Genomic DNA, 21,556 nt, shown 5'->3' with positions numbered 1-21,556 from the left:
GAAGTAACATCATCACCACTTTTATGCAGCAAGGCACATGCAGTAGTGCATTGTGTGTGTGATCTGCTCTCTCGGAAACACCCCCTCCATGCTGCTGATACTGAGCTCGCGCTGGCACTGCTTTCACACCAGCTCAGCCCCATTGACCCCCAATGGAGTAACTCCGGACTGACACCCGAATCGGGCCCTTTGTTACACTCTCACCGGGTTAGGCGCACGCTGACGCTATACGAGGCAGCAGAGGTGGGAGGGGAAGAGAAAGGGAAGCGGAACTGGGTTGCCCGGGGGCGGGCTTCCCGGAGAGGTTGAGCTGGGGCGGGTTTATTTTGCTTCCAAATTCAGGGCGGCTGCCGCCATGCGGTTTCGGGCCAAGATCGTGGACGTCGCCTGCCTGAACCACTTCACCCGTGAGCGGGCTGGGCTGGGGGGCCGCGGGTCTGCAGCAGCGGGGGTGGGAGGGACCCTAGGGGACGGGACGGGAGCCTGTCTGTGGGGAAAGGGGCAGAGTGAGCTGTGGCGGGGGCTGGGAGATGGAGTGGGAGGGAGATTACAAACCCTCATGCCCCCTGAGTTTTCAGATCTCGGTGATATGTGCCGCCAGATCCCCTAGCCTCTCCCCGTCCCGCAAGGAGCCATGCACCCTCCCCCCCCCCCCGAGTGACAGGCGTGAGGAGGGGAACCCAGGGCTGCTTTGCAAGCACAAGAACCATGGGCCTCATCTTCCTGGTGGCTGCTGTCCTGGTCATAGAGTGCTTTGTATCCCAAGCGACTAAACTGGCAGGTTTAGAAGACAAATGTCAACCCCTGTTTACAGGGCAGTTTAACACCTGGCCCTTGTATAGCACGTTGTATCCCAAAAGCCATTACCTAAGAAAGGTGTCACTGTCTTAATTTTACAAATGGGGAAACCGAGGCACAGAGCCCTGCAACAACTTGCCAGAACAGCTCAGTGGTAGATCTGAGAATATTTGTCCATGTGAGATATTTTCAGGGCATGTTGGACTGTAACATGTAGGCACAATTATACATAAATAAAACAAGAATTAAAAAAAAAACATAGACCATTAGTCTGTGGCTTGTTCCTATGTTCCAACAATTTTGCTCTGTAATCTTTCACTTTTGTTTGTTTATGTGTTTGTTTACTATTTGTGGTAATGGTAGCACCTATGAACCCTAAACAAGTAGTCCTCTTGCAGAGCAGTATACAGACAAAAAATAAAGAAGATAGCTCCTACCACAGATTTCTCACAGTTGAGATGTCAGACAGGATAGGAAATAGCTGACAAGACAAAAAATAATTATTTGCAGCGTAGTTGTAGCTTTTTAGTCCCAGGATATTAGAGAGACAAGGTGGGAGAGGTGATATCTTTTATTGGACTGACTTCTGTGGGTGAGAGATGCAAGCTTTTGAACCACAGAGCTCTTGTGTGGCTTGAAAGATTGTTTTGCTCACCAACAGAAGTTGGTCCAACAAAAGATACTACCTTACCCACCTTGTCTCTCTCCAAGCAAAATAATGATGGGTGTGGGGTTAAACCAAAACAACAGAATTTAACAAAATATCGAAATCTTGGGTTCCCACTTTCCATTGATTTATTTATTTTAATAATGGTCTTTCCAGCCAAACTGCAAACCACAACCTTGCAAGCAAAGTTGTTTTGTCCTGTGCTAGAAGTTTTAGGAAGTCATTTATTGAAACTTTATCCCATAGGTGTGATCAATACAATTGCCAAACTAGCCAAGACGTGCACTCTACGCCTTACAGTGGACAAACTTTACTTCATCCTTACTGATAAAGTGGCAAATGGCGGGGTCAGCATGTGGTGTGAGTTAAGTCAGGTACATGCCAGAGAAATAGGCCGATACTGCATAATTAACAGTATATGAAACATCTCTCAGTGTCTTTAAAACTAAGGTGGCTGTTCTAAAGGTTTAAGAGGGACTTCAATGGTGTATAGACTTTTGCAGGAATGTATTTCACCAGCAATCAAAAAAGCTAACAATGTGAGGAACTATAGGAAAAGGATAGATAATAAAGACAGAAAATATCATAATACCACTATATAAGTCCAGTGTATGCCCACATCTTGAATACTGTGTGCAGTTCTGGTCGCCCCAACTCAAAAAAGATCTATTAGAATTGGAAAAGGTACAGAGAAGGGCAACAGAAATGATTAGGAATATGGAACAGCTTCTATATGAGGAGAGATTAAATAGACCGAGACTGTTCAACTTACACAATGTGCAAGCAACCTATGAAACTCATTGCCATGGGATGTTGTGAAGGCCTAAATCATAACTGGGTTCAAAACCGAATTGATGAGTTCATGGAGGATAGATCTGTCAATTGCTATTAGCCAAGATGATCAGGGACACAGCCCCCATGCTCTGGGTGGCTCTAAACCTTTGACTGCCAGATGGTGGGACTGGATGATAGGGGATGGATCAGTATATAAATTGCCCTGTTCTGTTTATTCTCAGTGAAGCATCTGTAACTTGGCCACTGATGGTAAACAGGATACTGAGCTAGATGGACCATTAGTCTTACCCACTGTGGCCCTCCTTATGTTCTTAATTTACCCATAGAGAATGTATCTTTATATGGCTGAACTTTTCTGTTTCTAGGTTTCAGAGTAGCAGCCGTGTTAGTCTGTAGCCGCAAAAAGAACAGGAGTACTTATGGCACCTTAGAGACTAACAAATTTATTAGAGCATAAGCTTTCGTGGACTACAGCCCAATAAATTTGTTAGTCTCTAAGATGCCACAAGTACTTCTGTTTCTAGGGTGACTTTCACATATATTTTGGCTCAGATTTTGTGTGTAGTGGCACAAGTGATAAGAATGTTTTAACCTCTCTGTTTATTAATGGGAGGTGGCATGTAAAAGTCTGGAGTTAATAGGTTAAGCACTGAATTTACATGGGGTCCACACAGCTGGACCTTTATACCGGCAGAGTCTGTTTTGTAACATACAGAACACACAAAGCAGAGGGAAGTTTCAACCTGTAGACAGTCAGTTCTGAATATATGGTACAATACTTTAATTCTGCTTACTGTGACTTGCCGTATTTTAAACGTAAACAGTTTTTCCTCCCCTCTGTTTTTTGTTTTTAAAGGGGAACTTCTTTGATGAATTCCAGATGGAAGGAGTAGCAGCAGAACACAATGAAATTTATTTGGAGCTGACACCAGAAAACCTATCAAGAGCTTTAAAAACAGCCCAGAATGCCAAGACGGTGAAAATCAAATTGACTAACAAGCACTGTCCCTGTCTCACAGTCGCTGTGGAACTGGTAAGAGCAGAAATGCTTTTTAAGTGCCCTTGGGAACAATGTAGTAAATATTGCGCTGTTCCTTAAATCTAATAGCTAATTTTAAATTCATATATCTCCTTTCCTGGAATAGTCTGAAATGCTGCTGGGAAAAGAATCTAATTTAACTATACTGATAGGGGCATGCCTTCTTTTATGCTTGGAAAGCACCTAGTAGAATGTGGGTGATACTAGCCAAGAAGGGAAAGGGAGAATAAAATATTACAGAATGAGTTACAACAAGGCAATGGCAAATGCTTCCATTCTTCTTTCCATCTACTGGGCCACGTTTTACCCTGATATATACCTCTTGCATTCCCATTGAAATCAGTAGGTTACATAAGGTAAAAGGGCAAAACTGTGGCTTTTTTAGTTTTGTTTTCTTTTAATTTAGATCTGCCCCATTGAGGATTTTAATATTACATTTTTAAAAAAAATTTTTTTTAGAACTGGAAGGGACCTTGAAAGGTCATCGAGTCCAGCCCCCTGCCTTCACTAGCAGGACCAAGTACTGATTTTGCCCCAGATCCCTAAGTGGTCCCATCAAGGATTGAACTCACAACCCTGGGTTTAGCAGGCCAATGCTCAAACCACTGAGCTATCCCTCCCCCCCACAAACATTATATTGCTGTAACACCATTCACTAGCAGATCCTAAGTTGTTTTACAAACAATAATTTAGCCTTGCAAAATCCCTTGTAGGAAGGGAAGTATAATTATGCCCATTTTCTGGCACAGAAATCTTAAGTCTTTTGTCCAGGGCACATCACAAATACCTGGTAGAGACAGGATTAGAAACCTGGTCTCCCTGACTACTAATTGTGCTCCTTAACCACAGGAACTTTTATTTTTCTCTCTCAAGCCCTCGTTATCGAGCAGTAGTCGCATTGTGACACATGACATTCCAGTGGGAGTTATTCCCAGAAGACTGTGGAATGATTTCCGAGAGCCCACTGTACCAGACTTTGATGTAAGCAACCTTTTTTTTTAAGTCACTATTGAATGCACAGGATTGGGGTGAAACTCTATAAGCTGCGTTTGTTGTTATATATATTTTAAAGTTTAATATTCTTTTTTCCCCCGCTTGAAAAGGTAGCCCAATTATTGTCACTATGAGGTGTGTAGATCACAGATATCATTATAGATGTTTCTTTTTCTGGATACAAGAGACCACATAACTTTTGGCAGAGCTATCATCAGATTATTTGCATTTTTTACTCTTCAGTAAGCAGCCCAGGTACATTATTTTGTATGACTGTATTCTTATAAGGTACAGATCCTTTTGTCATGAGCTCTACCGCTATGTAAGAAAAAGACCTCTGCTCTAAAGAGAATACATTTTGTATGTAGTTTGTGTCTACCTGCTCACCATGTCTACTACACTAGATGTACAAAACCTTTCATAAACAAGAGGAAACTAATGGAGTTTTGAATTCATGTGGCTTGTAAATAACTGGGATGAATTGTGTTCTGTTTCACCAATGTAACGCCACAGTAACTCCACTGAATAATTAAGTTACTTTGAGTTTAATAGTCGCAGAATTTTTTTCCCCTTCAGCTCTAGATGTTTCTTGTTATAACAAAGCCCTCCCCTCCTGAGTTCATAGGAATGCTTATCACTGTGGAATAGAAACTCTGATGCATATTTTGAAAAGTTGTTTGGGTTAGACCTTCAGCTGTTGACACATAACACAGATTAGGAACATAAAGGGGAAAGAGTATATAATAATTGCTCCTTCTCAACTGTTGTGAACTGCTGGGAGGGCAGCATGCTGGTCTGAATGAACCAATGATGTGATCTGGTAAGGGAAGTGTTCTGTTCCTTGGTAGTTCAGTGATTTATTTCAATTCTGTTGTGCACTCCTTGCTGAATATGCATTCGATAAATACAGAAGTATCCCAACCCATCCCATCTATTTCACTCCGTGAAATATTATATCACAGTGCTGTGTATTTTATTTTTAAATGCAGTTGATGTGATTTTTGTAGGTCAGTATTTACTTACCAGTGCTGAAGACCATGAAGAGTGTTGTGGAAAGAATGAAAAATCTCAGCAATTGCATTGTAAGTTAAAATATCTCTCCTAATGCCTTGAAAAAGGGACCAATTGCATTCCTGACGTAGAATATTTCCTTCTCACTTTGTGTAGTGATCCCTTGTTAGATCTTGCAAGCTAAGCATGCTTGGGCCAGGTTAGTACTTCTGTGGGAAACCTCCAAAGAACATCCAAGTGTTGCACAAAGTGATGGGATTCAGTGTTACTGTTATTTTACAGGGCCTAAAAGTACACTGTGCGCTTCATGGTAGGTAGTACTTTTCCTTCTGAATCAGTACTGAACCGTTGCTTCAGTGTGATGTTAAAGAGAAATGAGATGCCACAGATACTGTCTTTCAGCTGAGATGTAAAATTGAGTTCCTACTTGGGTTGTAAGAGTAAACGGGTTAATGCTGTCTTATTGATCAAATTACAACCTGAGCCCCTCATCCTGCAAATCCTGATGCATATGCTTAAATGTATGAATGTATGTAGTTTCATTGATTTCAATGGGAATATTCATTGGCACAAAGCTAAACATATGTCTGTGTTTCCAGAATTGGGGGCCTAGGATTTACCTTTCGACCTGTCTAAGTTCTCTTAGTAGCATTTCAGCTATAAATTGCAATCTTCATTTCTTAACTGAAATGGTTGGCTAGCATTGCTGAGCGCTGTTAAAGGTCTGTCACATTCCATACTAGGAATAGCAGCATATCAGTGTTGGATGAAATGATCCTTGTATGTCCATTACTTTCCACTCAGGAATGTTGTGTCCCTTAAGTATTGTTTGTTTTTAAAGTGCTTTGAAATCCTTGGGGGGGAAAGTGCTCTAGAATTGCATAACACAGAGCTTGCGTTACAGAAAATTTTTAGTTCTATGAGATAAGAATTATTTTGATTACAGGGGTAGGAGCTCATCACTTCATTCGTTCAGATGATATCTAGGCACAAAACTCATCGTTGCTGAAAATTTTCTCATGTAGTCTTTCACTTTCAAAAGGATAAACATATCTAGAATTATCCTCTTTACAACTCTCTTGGGCAGGGTTATCTTTGATTTGTCTGTAAAAGTGTGATCAGCATTGTGAGAAGGATCCATGCAATGACATAATACCCACATTAGAGTAAATGGCAACACTCCATCTACTTAAATGGTGATGAATCAGTCCTTGTGTGCATGGGATAGGGATCATTTCATTCACTACTGACTTGCAGCCACCTTTCCCTTTCATTTTTCTAAGGTGGTATCTAGGAGCCAAACACAACAGATGTGACCTCTAAAAATATTGGAGTGTGAATGAATTTCTCTGCTACTACACAATGCCAGCTCCTCCCACCCCACCGCACCTCACCCCACTTTTCTTTCTCGTCTCCTCTCTAATCCCCATCAGATGTTAGTCATGGTCAAGATAGGTATTGGGTGAAACCTTAAGAAAACCCAAATCTAGACCAAACTTTTCAAAAGCACTTAAATTCCATTTTTGAAAAGAGGACTTAGGAAATTAGATTATGCCTCACTGAAAGTCTATCGGATTTAGGCTCTTCAGTGCATAAATCACTTTTGAAAATTAGATTTAAGCTCCTAAATCATGTAGGCACTTTTTGAAAAGTTTACCCCTTGTATTTTATCAGAATATAGTCAGGTTTGAGTTATGTCTGACCACCCCTGCTAAGGAGTTTAGTTTTACATTATTTATCTCCTGCTGCATTGTCCCTTTGGAGCATAGCTGTTGCAGAGAGTGAGACACTGTGAAATAGCTGCAAGGTTTTAGACCTTGCCTTGCCGACTATGAGTTTGAACTCATTTCAGAAGCAAGGAGAGAGTTTGTGGAGAGTGTAGTATTATCAGTCTGATGTGCTCATATTGGTCTTGGTGTTTTTGAGGTAGGCTGATGCAAGCTCTACGAGTTGTACATTTACGTTTAATTTAATTATTTTCAGAGTGAAAATGTGATTGACAAATGACTTACTTACTTGTATTGTAGGTGCTTGAAGCAAATCTAAACGGAGAAATGAACTTGAAAATAGAAACCGATTTAGTGTCGGTCACGACCCATTTTAAAGGTCTTGGAAATCCTCCATGGGGTAAGTCTCCCGCTTTGCCCCATCCAGATGTCTGTTTTATCTTACTGTGTTGGTTTTGGTACTGATAAACATAACTCTAAGGGCTGATCTTGTTAATACCTGGGAAAATTCACTCTTCAGAATGTTTTAATAATTAACATGTAGTCAACACATTTTAAATTCAAATAAAATAGATGTTGGCAAAAAATTTTTTTTTTTTTTACAGTTTTAGTTTTTGGAGCATTTGAGTTTTAATAAACTAGTGAAAAGAGTGCAGTTATTAATTTTGTAAGAGAAAAGGGATTTAAAATTATAACCCATTTACATATAAACTAGTGCATACTAACTAGAGCTGATACTCATCTTGTGAGTGTACTTTTGATACAAAATCCGCTTTTATATCATTTTAGTATCAGAGGATGGTTCGCAAAATTCTACTCAAGACAGAGATCCAGAAAGCATGGCTGAGGCACGCATAGACATTCGGAAGCTCCTGCAGCTACTTGCTGGGCAACAAGTAAATCCCACAAAAGCCTTGTGCAGTAAGTTCAATGGCTCTGAGTTCAAGAGAAATTTATTCAGACTGCCATTTTCAGCTTTTAGGTGGCCAGCTGGAGACATCTTAGAAGGGCCTAAATTTCAGAAAGTGCTGAGAGTCCAGCTTCTGCAATATCAGACCTTTTTAAAGTGTCTGAAATTGGCATCCAAAATCACTAGTCATTTCTGAAAATTTAATCACGTAAATTTGAGCTATCAAACTTATGCAGATGGTGTGCCATCGGAAAGTCCAATCCTGCCCCATGGCAAAATTCTCAAATCTCTAGAAAATAACCTAGGTGTCCTGGCTACCCTTTCTTTTCTCAAGTGGTTTCACAGTGTGTTCAAGGCTGTTTTTCTAAATCTATTTAAGTGTATGATGTATGCTATCAATGTACACAGTCACTGCTCTTGTATGTTGAGACCTAAATGTGTATTGCAGCCACAGGCAGATAGAAATGCCACGTAGGATTTTGTATCATATTCAATACAAGTTTAGACCCTGCTGAGAGGAGGATCCTGGATCACTGCTGCATTATGCTGAAGCGGGCTTTTCCTCTGAAGATGACAGAGCTTCTGCCTCTCCTATATCGAAGTTGCACTGTGTTACGTATTTGTGCCAGCCTTCCAATTGGCTTTATGATGTCTCTTTTACAGATATTGTGAGCAAAAGGATTGTTCACTTCATTTTGCTTCATGAGGAGGTTTCCCTTCAGTACTTCATTCCAGCACTTGCATGAATACTCTTCTACAGCTCAGCAGTTCTGCCATCTGAGACCTTGTCTACAAAGAGTGAAACAAGCATAAAGAGTGGGGATTTTGTGCATCGATGGGCTCTTGGTCTATAATATTTAATAAGTTGTGATATATTTTATATTATATATATTTATAGAATTATTGTAAGAACTTGATTCCCAAGGATATTATATTTTTGTGTTGATTATATATTGGATTAAAGTGAAAATATACGGAAAGCTGGCCCCTCTAGTGTCGTGGGCAGGGAAATTGTAGAAGCTCCTACACAGTGCTGTTCACTCCACTCAGTAACTGAGCAAGTAGGTGAGTGAAGATGCTGTAACATGAATGTCTCTTCAACATGTCATAGGCAGGCATAAACACAAGTTCAGTTCAAAGCACTTGCGGTTTCTTTAGATGAGGCAGCAACGTGGGAATATGAAAGAGAGCTTCTTGGGGGATCAGGATAAACACTCTGAAATAAACTCCCCTGGGAATTAAGGGCCATCGCAAGCCTCACCACCTTCCACTCCATGGGCAAGGTGCATTTATTTTATCTTGCCTTTTACTATAAACAGTTGGGTGTATATAAAAATTTCAAAAGATATTGGACACACTTCTGCTGGGGAGGAGAAGAGAACAAATGAGACAGATGCTGGTCAGATGGCTTAACGGACTCCCAGAAGGCCAGCACATCCCTCGGCCCGCGCAGCTTCCCGCAGCCCCCATTGGCCTGGAGCTGCGAACCGCTGCCAGTGGGAGCTGCGATCAGCCGAACCTGTGGACGCGGCAGGTAAACAAACTGGCCCGGCCCGCCAGGGGTTTTCCCTGAACAAGCGGCAAACCGGCTTTGAGAACCACTGATTTAGAGGGATGCCAGCATCCTAAGGCAGTTGTGGGTAACCTGCAATTCGTGGGCCGCATGCAGCCCGTCAGGGTAATCCACTGGCAGGCCGCCAGACCATTTGTTTACATTTGTACGGCCACCTGCAGCTCTCAGTGGCTGCGCCCATGCCACTTCCCGCAGCTCCCATTGGCTGGGAATGGCAAAACACAGTCACTGGGAGCTGCGGGCGGCCGTGCAAATGTAAACAAACGGTCCAGTGGCCCACCAGCGGATTACCCTGACGGGCCACAGGTTACCCACCACTATCCTAAGGAGTCATTCCCTGCCATACAACCAGATGTGCCTGCTACATCTCTGTAACAGTCTACCTACGAGTCTGGACTGATCTCTTGGACAGAGGAAGGAGGTAGGTGGTGTTTTTTGTGGAGACAGGGAAGGATTGAGGAGGCAGGTAACTAGTGGAATTAACAGTTGCTGCTTTAGGGTGTGAGTGATTTGCAGTGCATAGATGCTCATGTGGTTTTTCTTTTGTATTTGAAATGGAGCAAGGAACAAACAATCCAGACCATGCATGGTCCATGTGTATGCCTAAGTCTGATCTGTTGCTACATTCAGCACCAGTGCTGCGTACTGCTGATGTGACTGAAGAGTAGACTCCTTTTGCTGTACTTACTAGTAGCCTGGATCCTTGCTGCAGTGTGACATCTGATTCCTGGTACTGAGAGCAGCCCCTGCTGGGATGGCTTAACTGGCTGCAACAAGTTTGTGGCAGACTTGACCTCCCACTCACTTTGGCTCGAGGGGCCACCTGTGCTCCAAGCCCTCTCACCAGTAACTCTCAGCAGCATTCACCCACCTCTAATTTCCCCCGAAGTCTGTCTTTCTGCAGAGCTTCAGTGTAAATCTGACTCCCACTGATGACTGGCTCATTACTGATGCATTTGTGATTCTTTCCCTTGGCTCAAAATTCAACCTTGTGCCTTGGCCTGCCGCCGCCTGACACACAAACAGATGAAGGCTTCTTCAAAGCTAGTCCTGGAATGCCCAATGGCTAGTTCCCAAGTGGCCCATCACAGTTTCAGTGTACCTCTACCTGTGACCCCTCTGTGTTCTGGACATGGGTGGTACTTCTTTGGAGTTGTTTACCTATCACAGGGTCTGCAGCAATTACCCACCACCCCTAATTCTACTTCCTGGAGGGAGCTCTAACCTTCAATGGAACTAGCATGCAATCCCTAGTTCCTAAAGATACACATAGCACTTATAAAGTTGATGTAATATCTTTGAGGTTATTGGATGTGTCCATAATATCCATCACACCACGTTTATGCATGACAGGTTGAGGCAACCAGGAACATTTAGCATATAGAGTCATTTGCATAGGCTTCTCACTAGCAAGGAGGTCTACCACTAGCCAGTTCTCTCATTAAGCAGCTAATTAGAAATTCCACCCATTTCCTGAATATTCAGATTCATAGGAGTCTCCCACGCACCCTCCTTTCATGGCTTTGTGGATGCCAGTATTGTCTATATTACTGCCCCTTGGCCCATGTGGCACCCAACAGCCAGTAAGCCAATAAGCACTCATCCATTTGAACAGAATGCCCCTTAGTTCAGCAGCATTCAGCCTATGTTCTTCTAAGACAGCTTGTTTTAGACAGCTAAGGCTCCTTTGCAGCCCCTTTCTACTTTCTCCCTTCTCCTGATCCCTGCTTTACTCCCACATGGGGCTTATTTCAACAGTTCCCTGTGATTCTGAGCAGATGTGGTAAGTGTTCACTTCAGAGAACAGCCTTGGAAACGGGAGGAAGAGATCAGTGATTTAAGCCCTGAACAGAGAGAGGAAACCCAAGAAAAGCTAATGTAACAGCAAATCTTTAAGGCAGCCTTAGCTGGTTTATGGCTCCTGAGGAAGCCCTGCTTGCCTGATCTGCCCTATAGACTAACTTGGAGTACACTCTTTTCCTCCTCAGCTCCTCCCCTCTTTCTTTCAGCTTTGTTCTCACATAGGACTTAACTGCAGATGCCCAGAACTACTGATCTGGAAGCCCAGATCACAGCTTTCACTTTAAGAAAGATCCTTCAAAGGAGGAGAGGGTCAAAAATATGCCAAAAGCAGCCTTATCGTGTCTTTATGGCTACAAGCAGGCAGGGAACTCCTCTGCTCTCTGGAATAGCTTGCAGAATCCAAGGCTATGGAAAAAAGAACACAGAAAGATTCCTGCTTGCCTTGTGGGTGCCTCCTCATAGCCCTAGAGCTCAGCCCACAACATAAAACACTTCACAGCCAGATATGTCAATGGAGGATGTTGTAGTGCACGCTTTAAGTAGCCTACTAGATAGCAGTAGAATCCTAGGAATCAGGATTATAGGGTTTTATTGATGGCTGTGGAGAAAGATGTGTGATCTAGTGATTAAAGCAAGGGACTAAGAATAAAATCCTAGGTGCCAGTTGCTTAGTGATGCTTTGCATATTTATATAGTGCTTATTCATCTGTAAGACTCAAAGCACTTTGTGAACATGGGTACACTGGGGCAGTTAAGTTTTTCATACACAATAGTCACGCACATAGATTTAGCATATTCATTCTGAGAGGCAGTATGTAATTGAATGGATGAGTTTTGGGCTTTATTTTTTGTCCTACCCAGCATGATCTTGTGAAAAATTTTCAGATTTAGTTAACATATATAAAATGGAGGGGGGAAATACCTGAGGAAGTAGGAAAATATGGGTGAGGCCTTGACCAAGACGGGTTGTGGTGTACCTACGTTACTATTCCTTGTAACAATAGTCTTCTTTGAGAAGGTAACAGATGATTTCAGTAAGGCATTTGATACAGTTCCACATGGGGAATTTATTAGCTAAATTGGAAAAGATGGGGATCAATATGAAAATTGAAAGGTGGATAAGGAACTGGTTAAAGGGGAGACTACAACGGATCATACTGAAAGGTGAACTGTCAGGCTGGGAGGAGGTTACTAGTGGAGTTCCTCAGGGATCGGTTTTGGGACCAATCTTATTTAATCTTTTTATTACTGACCTTGACACAAAAAGTGGGAAACTTTAGCTTGTACCATATGTAGCAAGCCTACTGATTTCTCCCATCCCACTTCTGCCCACCCAGATTAGCTATGGGATGCCATTTTTTAGGACAGGGTGGCTGCTCTGTGGTCAAGAGCTCTTCCTTGCTGCTTGTCTCTCCTTTAGGTCTCCAGTAGCTCAGGCACTAGCTCACATCCCTCTAGGGCCTGGGTGCCCTCAAGCCTAATTAGGCAGTAACTGACCAGTCACAGATGCATTGGCCTCTTGCCTCTTCAAGGCCCAGTGTCACCTTGTGACAACAGGTTTAAAAAAAAAAAGCATAAAAGGCTTTAGTTACTTGGGAACAGAAGTTTTTCCTGATTATTATCTTGCAGACTTAGTAAGAACTTCAGGATTGAGTCCACTGGGATGACATGTAGCTGTAATACCTGCAATAAAATACTCATGTTAGACAGCCTGAAATAAGTTAACCAATGCAATATCTCATTTTCCCCACACTTGGCCTTTCCAACATGTTTCTATCCCCCACTGGCTAGAAAAGCCACAAATAAAGTTAAAAGGAATTTTTCTGGATCAAAATACAGGAACAAGTGTAATACTACTGAAATATACTGTATTGATTCTCATTTTTACTTGGTTATTTCTGTGGAGAAATTAGGTAATTATACTTCTGATTTTAGTACACAAAACTATATTGCATCTATAAGCTCTTTCGAAATGTGTGCGCATCCATATATTCATTAACCTAGTCCTAATCACATACGTAGCTTGCCCTCTAGTGGTAATTTTGTTGTACTGCTTCATTATCCCTCCCCACCAATTTTATTTCACTCTTCAGATAAACTTACTGCTGTTTGCTTCTCTGTGTATAACCTACTGTATTGAATTTCAAGATCAAACTTAAAACAAAACAACATCCAGAGATAGAGGTACCAACTGCTAAAAGCCTCCCAGCACAGCTATACCTCATGGGAGTATTGTTGCATGACAGACATTCTGTTCAGATATAAAAACAGAACATAAAACACACTACTAAAATCTTTCCATGAAAACCTGCATAGGGGAGTATAAAATCTAGGAATCAATTAATATTATGTTCTGAAGATTTTGCTGATCTAGACAATATAATGAATAATAAGAAAAATCATTAATTAAGTGACATTTTTAAAAAAATCAGGAGAATACAGGAGCAAATCTAGCCAGTTATCATTAAATAACTCTGGCCATTGGGTTATGTGGCCCCGAGGCTGGGCATAACCCCCCTGGCTTCACCACAGTGTTATCACGCCCTTGCCGCAACTCCAGGGTGACTGGGTGTACAGGCCCCATGACAGTGAGACTCTTGCGTCTTTACAATCTAAGGAATAACTGCAGGATTTAACTTTCTCTTAGGAGAAACAAACATAATATCAATTTTAAAGAGATACAGTCATCCTGAAGTCTAGTCAATTTAAAAAAAAAAAGTTAAAATACTTTCAGGTCCTATACCACCTGTCCCTGAGATCTCCTGACTGTTAAACATAATTGGATTTTCCTATTTTTAAAGATATTTTTCTCTTTCTTAATACTGTGGGAAAGATCCAAATACATAAATGCGGAAACTGGCTAAGTAGGTGACTATACAGGTGAAATGTTAAAGCTATTGCATGCATGGTGCTATCAAAGTAAACAAATTATCAAAGGAATATTTTTTTCTAATTTTTCATTTATAGGTGTTACATAAGTACGTAAAATATTTTCATAAAGAAGTGTTAATTTTAAATTAATGGTGGCCCTTTACATTTTAAATACAAACTATAGCTAGTTTTGCTTTGCCAGTTTTGTCAAGGCTTTGAAGATGAAACACTTATGAATATTATGAGCTTTAATTGATAAGGCCAGTGTATGCCTAATTATGATCTCATCTATCAAAAGTTCAGCAAGCATGTTTCTATTTGCCAACCTGACAAATTTAACCAATTTCCTCAAAGTTAATGAGCCTTTGAAAATGTATTCTCATCTAATGAAAATGGCTGGGCAGCCAGGTGTTGCAGCTCCAAATACCTAGTTCTAGTAACTAATTATCATTTCATATTTCTTTTCACAGTCTGGGATTAACCTCTAGTTAATAGATTTCCAGTTACATTAAATTGAAAAAGCAAGATATATTTTCAAGATTTGGGTGCAATTATATATATGCAAATAACTGAAACCCAAATAATCCCCTTTAGTTTTTTGTTTCTCAAATTTAAAAAACAAACAAACAAACAAACAAACAAACAAAAAACTAAAGTATTGGGCATTTTGAAGTGAGAGCCATATTTTTTTCTGACTTTCGCTGGCTAATTTGTCTGTTTACCAGAACAAGGCCAAAAGAGAAGGTATAAAGACCAAGACTGTATTCTGGGCTGCCTCCACAGCAACAAACCAGACAGGGTTTCAATAGGTTGTCTGCTGTGACATGCTGCCAAACTCTTAATAAGATTTTCTTTGTATATTGTTTAATTGTCAGCCAGGGAATGACAGTTGTATGGAATGAAACTGACTGCTTTTTGCCAGAGGCCTCAATGTATCTCTAAACAGTGGTACCAAAGCAGATGGTGGTCAGGTTACCAGGTAAGGCCATAGAGGCTGTTTCACAGAGGAATCAGCATTTGTGTGTATGCCTTGATATTGCCAAATCTCCCCAGGATTGCATTTTTCTAGGACCTTTTTCCCAGAACACCTTTTGAGGAGCTGCTGCTCCTTTACATGTGCAGATACAAGCAGTTGCTGCCCTTAAGCAGCAGCCATTTTATAGCTGAGTGTCTGCTGTGCTTCTCTTCCAACTGGCAAGTAATCTTAGCTCCTGTTTACTTCAATATTTCTGAGGGTGGCAGAATCTCACAAAATTGAGTACCATCCATGAATTTCATTGAAGTGAGGCTTAGTCTCTCAAGTCCTTCTAACTTAATCCTTTGTATTTATCATATTTGTATCAACCCTTCAGTGCAAACCAATCTGAACAATTTGTAATCCAAAATTTATTATAGATCCATGCTGCTAACATCCATCATTTAATTACACTCCATATAGTGACTTTTTAAGATATATTTTTTTTAAAGTTTGGTACCTCAGGTACTTTTGAGCCATCATTAATTTCATCCCCCCCTTTGACTTGTTAATTAATGCACATACTTTCTCTCTAATGCCACTTTCCCGCTTGATAAACTTTTAAATGTTCATCTTAACCCCCTGTAGTTTACCATCAGCTCATTTATGTTAGTGGTGAAAGATCAAGTTACAACACAATCTGAAAATTACGATGAATTAGAAAGATCTCCAAAAATATCATGCCCAAGATCAAGAGATCATGCAGCCGTTGTGCTGGCCCTGTATGAGATGGAAACCACTTCAAGCTGCACCGCCCCCCCCCCCCCGCACCCCTAGTTACCTATAACTTATTTTTTTAAAAAGCTGTTATAAAACCATAGACTACAAAAACAGGTTTCAAAACTTTTTTTAAAAAGGCTTCATATCTGACTGAAAATAGTTCTTAGACCAAGATTCCTGGGCAGTGTTTAAAACCGAAACATTGGAGCACCAGGACATTGAACGTGAAATGAATTAAAGTTGTAGAACTGATTTTTTTCAGTGTCTATACTTAGATAAATGGAGGAAAGTAAAGCAGAGCCAGGCTGCAACAGCAGTGCTGTAGAACAAAACCTGTAATCTTTCCCTGCTGTAAAGAAACAAGCATGAGCTGCCACCACCACAAATATTGTTTAAATTACACTTAAAATGTTCCCATTTTTTCCAACTCTCTAATTTTGTAGTGAATGGCAATACCCCAGTGTGGCCATTTATTCTGCCATTTGGTCCCACTTGTCTGTGGAAGTCTTTCCTTTGCCAGTATTGGGCTTTGGGTCAGGTCCATAGACTGAGACACAGGCTTGGTCTACACTACGAGTTTAGGTCTAATTTAGCAACGTTAAATCGAATTAAGCCTGGACACGTCCACACTACGAAGCTCTTTTTTTCGACTTAAAGGGCCCTTTAAACCAATTTCTTTACTCCACCTCCAACGAGGGGATTAGCGCTGAAATCAGCCTTTCCGGGTCAGATTTGGGGTAGTGTGGATGGAATTCGATGGCACTGGCCTCCGGGAGCTATCCCAGAGTGCTTCATTGTGACCGCTCTGGACAGCACTCTCAAATCAGATGCACTGACCAGGTAGACAGGAAAAGCCCCGCGAACTTTTGAATTTCATTTCCTGTTTGCCCAGAGTGGAGAGCACAAGTGACCACGCAGAGCTCATCAGCACAGGTAACCATGATGGAGTCCCAGGATCGCAAAAGAGCTCCAGCATGGACCGAATGGGAGGTACGGGATCTGCTCGCCATATGGGGAGACGAATCAGTGCTAGCTGAACTCCGTAGCGATAAACGAAATGCCAGAACATTAGAAAAAGTCTCAAAGGGCATGAAGGACAGAGGCCATAACAGGGACGCACAGCAGTGCCGCGTGAAAATTAAGGAGCTAAGGCAAGCCTACCACAAAGCCAGAGAGGCAAACGGAAGGCCTGGGGCAGAGCCGCAGACATGCCGCTTCTACGCGGAGCTGCATGCCATGCTAGGGAGTGCAGCCACCACTACCCCAACCCTGTGCTTTGACTCCATCAATGGAGAATCATGCAACATGGAAGCGGGTTTGAGGTACGAGGAAGATGATGATGATGAAGACAATGAAGATAGCTCACAGCAAGGAAGCGAAGAAACTGGTTTCCCCAACAGCCAGGATATGTTTATCACCCTGGACCTGGAACCAGTAACCCCCGAACTCACCCAAGGCATGCTCCCAGACCCTGAGGGCACACAAGAGACCTCTGGTGAGTGTACCTTTGTAAATATTACACGTTTTAAAAGCAAGCATGTTTAATGATTAATGATTAATTTGCCCTGGCAATCGCGGCCAGTACAGCTACTGGAAAAGTCTGTTAACGTGTATGGGGATTGAGCAGAAATCCTCCAGGGACATCTCCAGAAAGCTCTCCTTCATGTACTCCCAAAGCCTTTGCAAAAGGTTTCTGGGGAGGGCTGCCTTATCCTGTCCGATGCCTTCCTCCGCAGCATGGGGCAGGGGTTGCTTGCTGGAGGATTCTCAGTGACTTGAAGTCTTTAAATAATGATTTGGGGACTTCAACATCTAAGTCAAGGGAGAGAATTCTTCCAGGAGTGGGTGGGTCAGGTTTTGTGGCCCGCATCATGCGGGAGGTCAGACTAGATGATCATAATGGTCCCTTCTGACCTTGGAGTCTATGAGACATGGTAGGACACTTTACCTTGCCAGGCCAGTAGCACGTAGTCTGGAATCATTGCATAACAAAGCATGGCAGCGTATGGTACCGGTGTTTGCTGGCATGCAGACAACATCCATTCCTTATCTCTCTTTGTTATCCTCAGGAGAGTGATATCATTCACGGCCACCTGGTTGAAATGGGGTGATTTTATTAAGGGGACATTCAGAGGTGCCCATTCCTGCTCGGCTGAACAGAAATATTCCCCGCTGTTAGCCACGCGGTCGGGGGGGAGGGGTGAAGTGATCATCCCAGAGAATTGGGTGTGGAGGGGGGAGGAATGTTGGGTTTGTGCAGCCCCTCCTTTTACATTGCAAACCCATTTTAAATGGCCAACCCAACGGGTGCTTGGTATGGGAAATGAGGGCGCTGCTGTTTGAAACCATTCCCACATGTTATGAAGGTTAAAAAAGCCAAAAGACTGTGGCTTACCATGGCTGCCTGCAAGCCGAATTCTTTTGCCTGGCACTGCGTGAGTGATCTCACACCAAACCGGCAGGCCCTCAATATAAGAGGAAAAATGCGACCTTGTAATGAAAGCACATGTGCTGTGTAATGCGAACAGCAAAATTTAACGTGAAAGCATGTACCCATTGTTCTCTAAAATGGGTCTTTTTAACCACCTCTCCCTTTTCCTCCACCAGCTGCAAATGTTTCTCCTTCGCAGAGGCTAGTGAAGATTAGAAGGGGAAAACGGCGGACTCGGGATTATATGTTCTCGGAGCTCCAGATGTCCTCCCAAGCTGACAGAGCACAACAGAATGCGTGGTGGCAGACAATGTCAGAGTGCAGAAAAGCACAATATGAATGAGAGGAGAGGTGGCGGGCCGAATCTAGGGCTGAAGAGAGCAAGTGGCGGGCCGAAGAGGATAGGTGGCGTCAGATTGCTGACAGAAGGCAAGAGTCGATGCTCCGGCTGCTGGAGCATCAAACTGATATGCTCCAGCCTATGGTTGAGCTGCAGGAAAGGCAGCAGGCGTAGAGACTGCCGCTACAGCCCCTGTGTAACCAACAGCCCTTCTCCCCAAGTTCCGCAGCCTCCTCACCCAGATGCCCAAGAACGCGGTGGGGGGGCCTCCGGCCACCTAGCCACTCCACCCCAGAGGATTGCCCAAGCATCAGAAGGCTGGCCTTCAATAAGTGTTAAAGTTTAAAAGTGCAGTGTGTCCTTGTCCTTCCCCACCCCACCCGGCGCTTCCCTCCTCCCAGTCTACCTTGGCAGTTATCCTATTTGTGTGATGAATTAATAAAGAATGCATGAATGTGAAGTAACAATGACTTTATTGCCTCTGCAAGCTGTCCTCGAAGGAAGGAGGGGAGGGTGGTTAGCTTACAGGGAAGTAGAGTGAACCAGGGGGTCATCAAGAAGAAACAAACAGAAGTTTCACACCGTAGCCTGGCCAATCACAAAACTAGTTTTCAAAGCTTCTCTGATGCGCACCACGCCCTGCTGTACTCTTCTAACCACCCTGCTGTCTGGCTGCACGTAATCAGTGGCCAGGCGATTTGCCTCAACCTCCCACCCCACCATAAATGTCTTCCCCTTACTCTCACAGAGATTGTGGAGCGCACAGCAAGCAGCAATAACAATGGGGATATTGGTTTCGCTGAGGTCTATCAAAGTCAGTAAACTGCGCCAGCGTGCTTTTAAATGTCCAAATGCACAGTCTACCACCATTCTGCACTTGCTCAGCCTATATTTGAACAGGTCCTGACTCCTGTCCAGGGTGCCTGTGTACGGCTTCATGAGCCATGGCATTAAGGGGTAGGCTGGGTCCCCAGAGATAACAATAGGCATTTCAACATCCCCAATGGTTATTTTCTGGTCCGGGAAGAAAACCCCTTCCTCCAGCTTTTGAAACAGACCAGAGTTCCTGAAGACACGAGCATCATGTACCTCTCCCGGCCATCCCACATTGATGTTAGTGAAACGTCCCTTGTGATCCACCAGGGCTTGCAGCAGCATTGAAAAGTACCCTTTTCGGTTTAATGTACTCGCTGGCTTGGGGGGTGCTCCGGTGACAAGATAGTGTAAGGGTATGGACTCACCCCTGTGGCACCCCCTACTGGTTGCTTTGGGGAATCAGCTCGTCCAGCATCTGGAGCGCCCTCTATAGGCCAGTGATCCACCTTGTCCCTCACACTGGCCCCCGTGTCCCTCCCAGGACCCCGGTGCCCCTTGCTCTGGGTGCTGCCCCTTGGCAGTACCTCACAGATCTGGGTCTTCCCTCCCTGGGGAACTCCCACCCACTATCCCCACCTTGCCTCAGTACTAGGCCACTTCCAGTCACCAACTAGCTCCCGCTCCCTGGGGCAGACTGCAGTATAGGCCACTCATCACTAGCAAGGGGGGTTTGGACCTGCTGCCTTGGCCTAGCCCTGGGCTGCCCTCTGCAACCCCCAGTACCCCTTAGCCTTCTCCTGGGCCGCAGCCTGGGACTTTCCAGGCTGGAGCTCCCCAGCTCCTCAGCCTTTCCCCACCGGTACCCTGTGTCTATCTCCCTGCAGTCGGGCCCTTCCTTCTCTAAGTGCAGAGAGAGAGAGACACTCTGGCCTGAGCTCCTGGCTCCCTGCCTTTATAGGGCCTGCTGAGTCTGTTTGGGGCGTGGCCCCAGCTGCAGCCACTTCCCCCAATCAGCTCAGCCTTCACGCTGCCTGCTCCCTGGGCTATCTCAGGCCCTTCCAGGCAGGAGCAGGTGTCCACCCTGCTACACAGGGATATGGGTTCTGTCTATCGCCCCACCACAGTTAGGGAATCCCATTGCAGCAAAGCCATCTACTATGACCTTCACATTTCCCAGAGTGACTACCCTTGATACCAGCAGGTCTTTGACTGCGTTGGCTACTTGGATCACAGCAGCCCCCACAGTAGATTTGCCCACTCCAAATTGATTCCCAACTGACCGGTAGCTGTCTGGTGTTGCAAACTTCCACAGGGCTATTGCCACTCACTTCTCAACTGTGAGGGCTGCTCTCATCCTGGTATTCTGGCGCTTCGGGGCAGGGGAAAGCAACTCACAAAGTTCCATGAAAGTGCCCTTACGCATGCGAAAGTTTCGCAGCCACTGGGAATTGTCCCACAGCTGCAACACGATGCGGTCCCACCACTCTGTGCTTGTTTCCCGGGCCCAGAATCAGCGTTCCACAGCATGAACCTGCCCCATTAATACCATGATTTGCACATTTGGGGCCCGTACTTTGTGAGAGGTCTATGTCCATGTCAATTTCTTCATCAGTCTCGTCACCGTGCTGCAATCACCTCCTCGCCTGGTTTTGCTTTGGCATGTTCTGGCTCTGCATATGCTCCAGGACAATGCGCGCGGTGATCTGAGCGGGCTCCATGATCCCAGGGCTATGGCGTCTGGGAAGAAAAAAGGCGCGAAACTATTGTCTGACGGAGGGAGGGAGGGGTGAGTTATGACATGGCTTACAGGGAATTAAAATCAACAAAGGTGGCTGTGCATCAGGGAGAAACACAAACAACTGTCACACAGAATGGCCCCCCCCAAAGATTGAACCCAAAACCCTGGGTTTAGCAGGCTGTTGATTTCATGGAGGGAGGGGGAAGCAAATGAATACAGAACAAATCTGGTCCATCTATCTTTTACATCTTAGGCTGGCAGCAGATGGTGCAACATGACTGATAGCCATCGGCATCTTCTGGGTGCTTG

At 43.8% G+C, this 21,556-nt stretch overlaps 1 protein-coding gene across 1 annotated transcript; it reads left to right on the top strand.

The window, feature by feature from the left end:
- The first annotated feature begins 261 nt into the window (after window positions 1-261).
- Window positions 262-8,920, top strand: HUS1 (HUS1 checkpoint clamp component). Its single transcript, XM_034761311.1, has 8 exons — window positions 262-407; window positions 1,712-1,839; window positions 3,117-3,293; window positions 4,173-4,280; window positions 5,300-5,374; window positions 7,331-7,430; window positions 7,820-7,951; window positions 8,604-8,920. Exons 1-8 carry the CDS (start codon window positions 356-358, stop codon window positions 8,684-8,686), a joined length of 855 nt encoding a protein of 284 aa, XP_034617202.1. The 5' UTR covers window positions 262-355; the 3' UTR covers window positions 8,687-8,920.
- The last annotated feature ends 12,636 nt before the right edge of the window (window positions 8,921-21,556 follow it).

Source organism: Trachemys scripta, chromosome 2 (genome assembly GCF_013100865.1).
Source record: "Trachemys scripta elegans isolate TJP31775 chromosome 2, CAS_Tse_1.0, whole genome shotgun sequence".
Lineage (NCBI taxonomy): Eukaryota > Metazoa > Chordata > Testudines > Emydidae > Trachemys > Trachemys scripta.
The sequence above is the reverse complement of the archived record's forward strand: the minus strand, read 5'-3'. Positions and strand labels throughout refer to the sequence as shown.

Coding starts and splice junctions, on each gene's coding strand:
- HUS1 (XM_034761311.1), top strand. CDS start 356: ATGCGGTTTCGGGCCAAGATCGTGGACGTCGCCTGCCTGAACCACTTC. Junction 5,375..7,330: donor AAAATCTCAGCAATTGCATT/GTAAGTTAAAAT, acceptor CTTGTATTGTAG/GTGCTTGAAGCAAATCTAAA. Junction 7,431..7,819: donor TCTTGGAAATCCTCCATGGG/GTAAGTCTCCCG, acceptor ATATCATTTTAG/TATCAGAGGATGGTTCGCAA.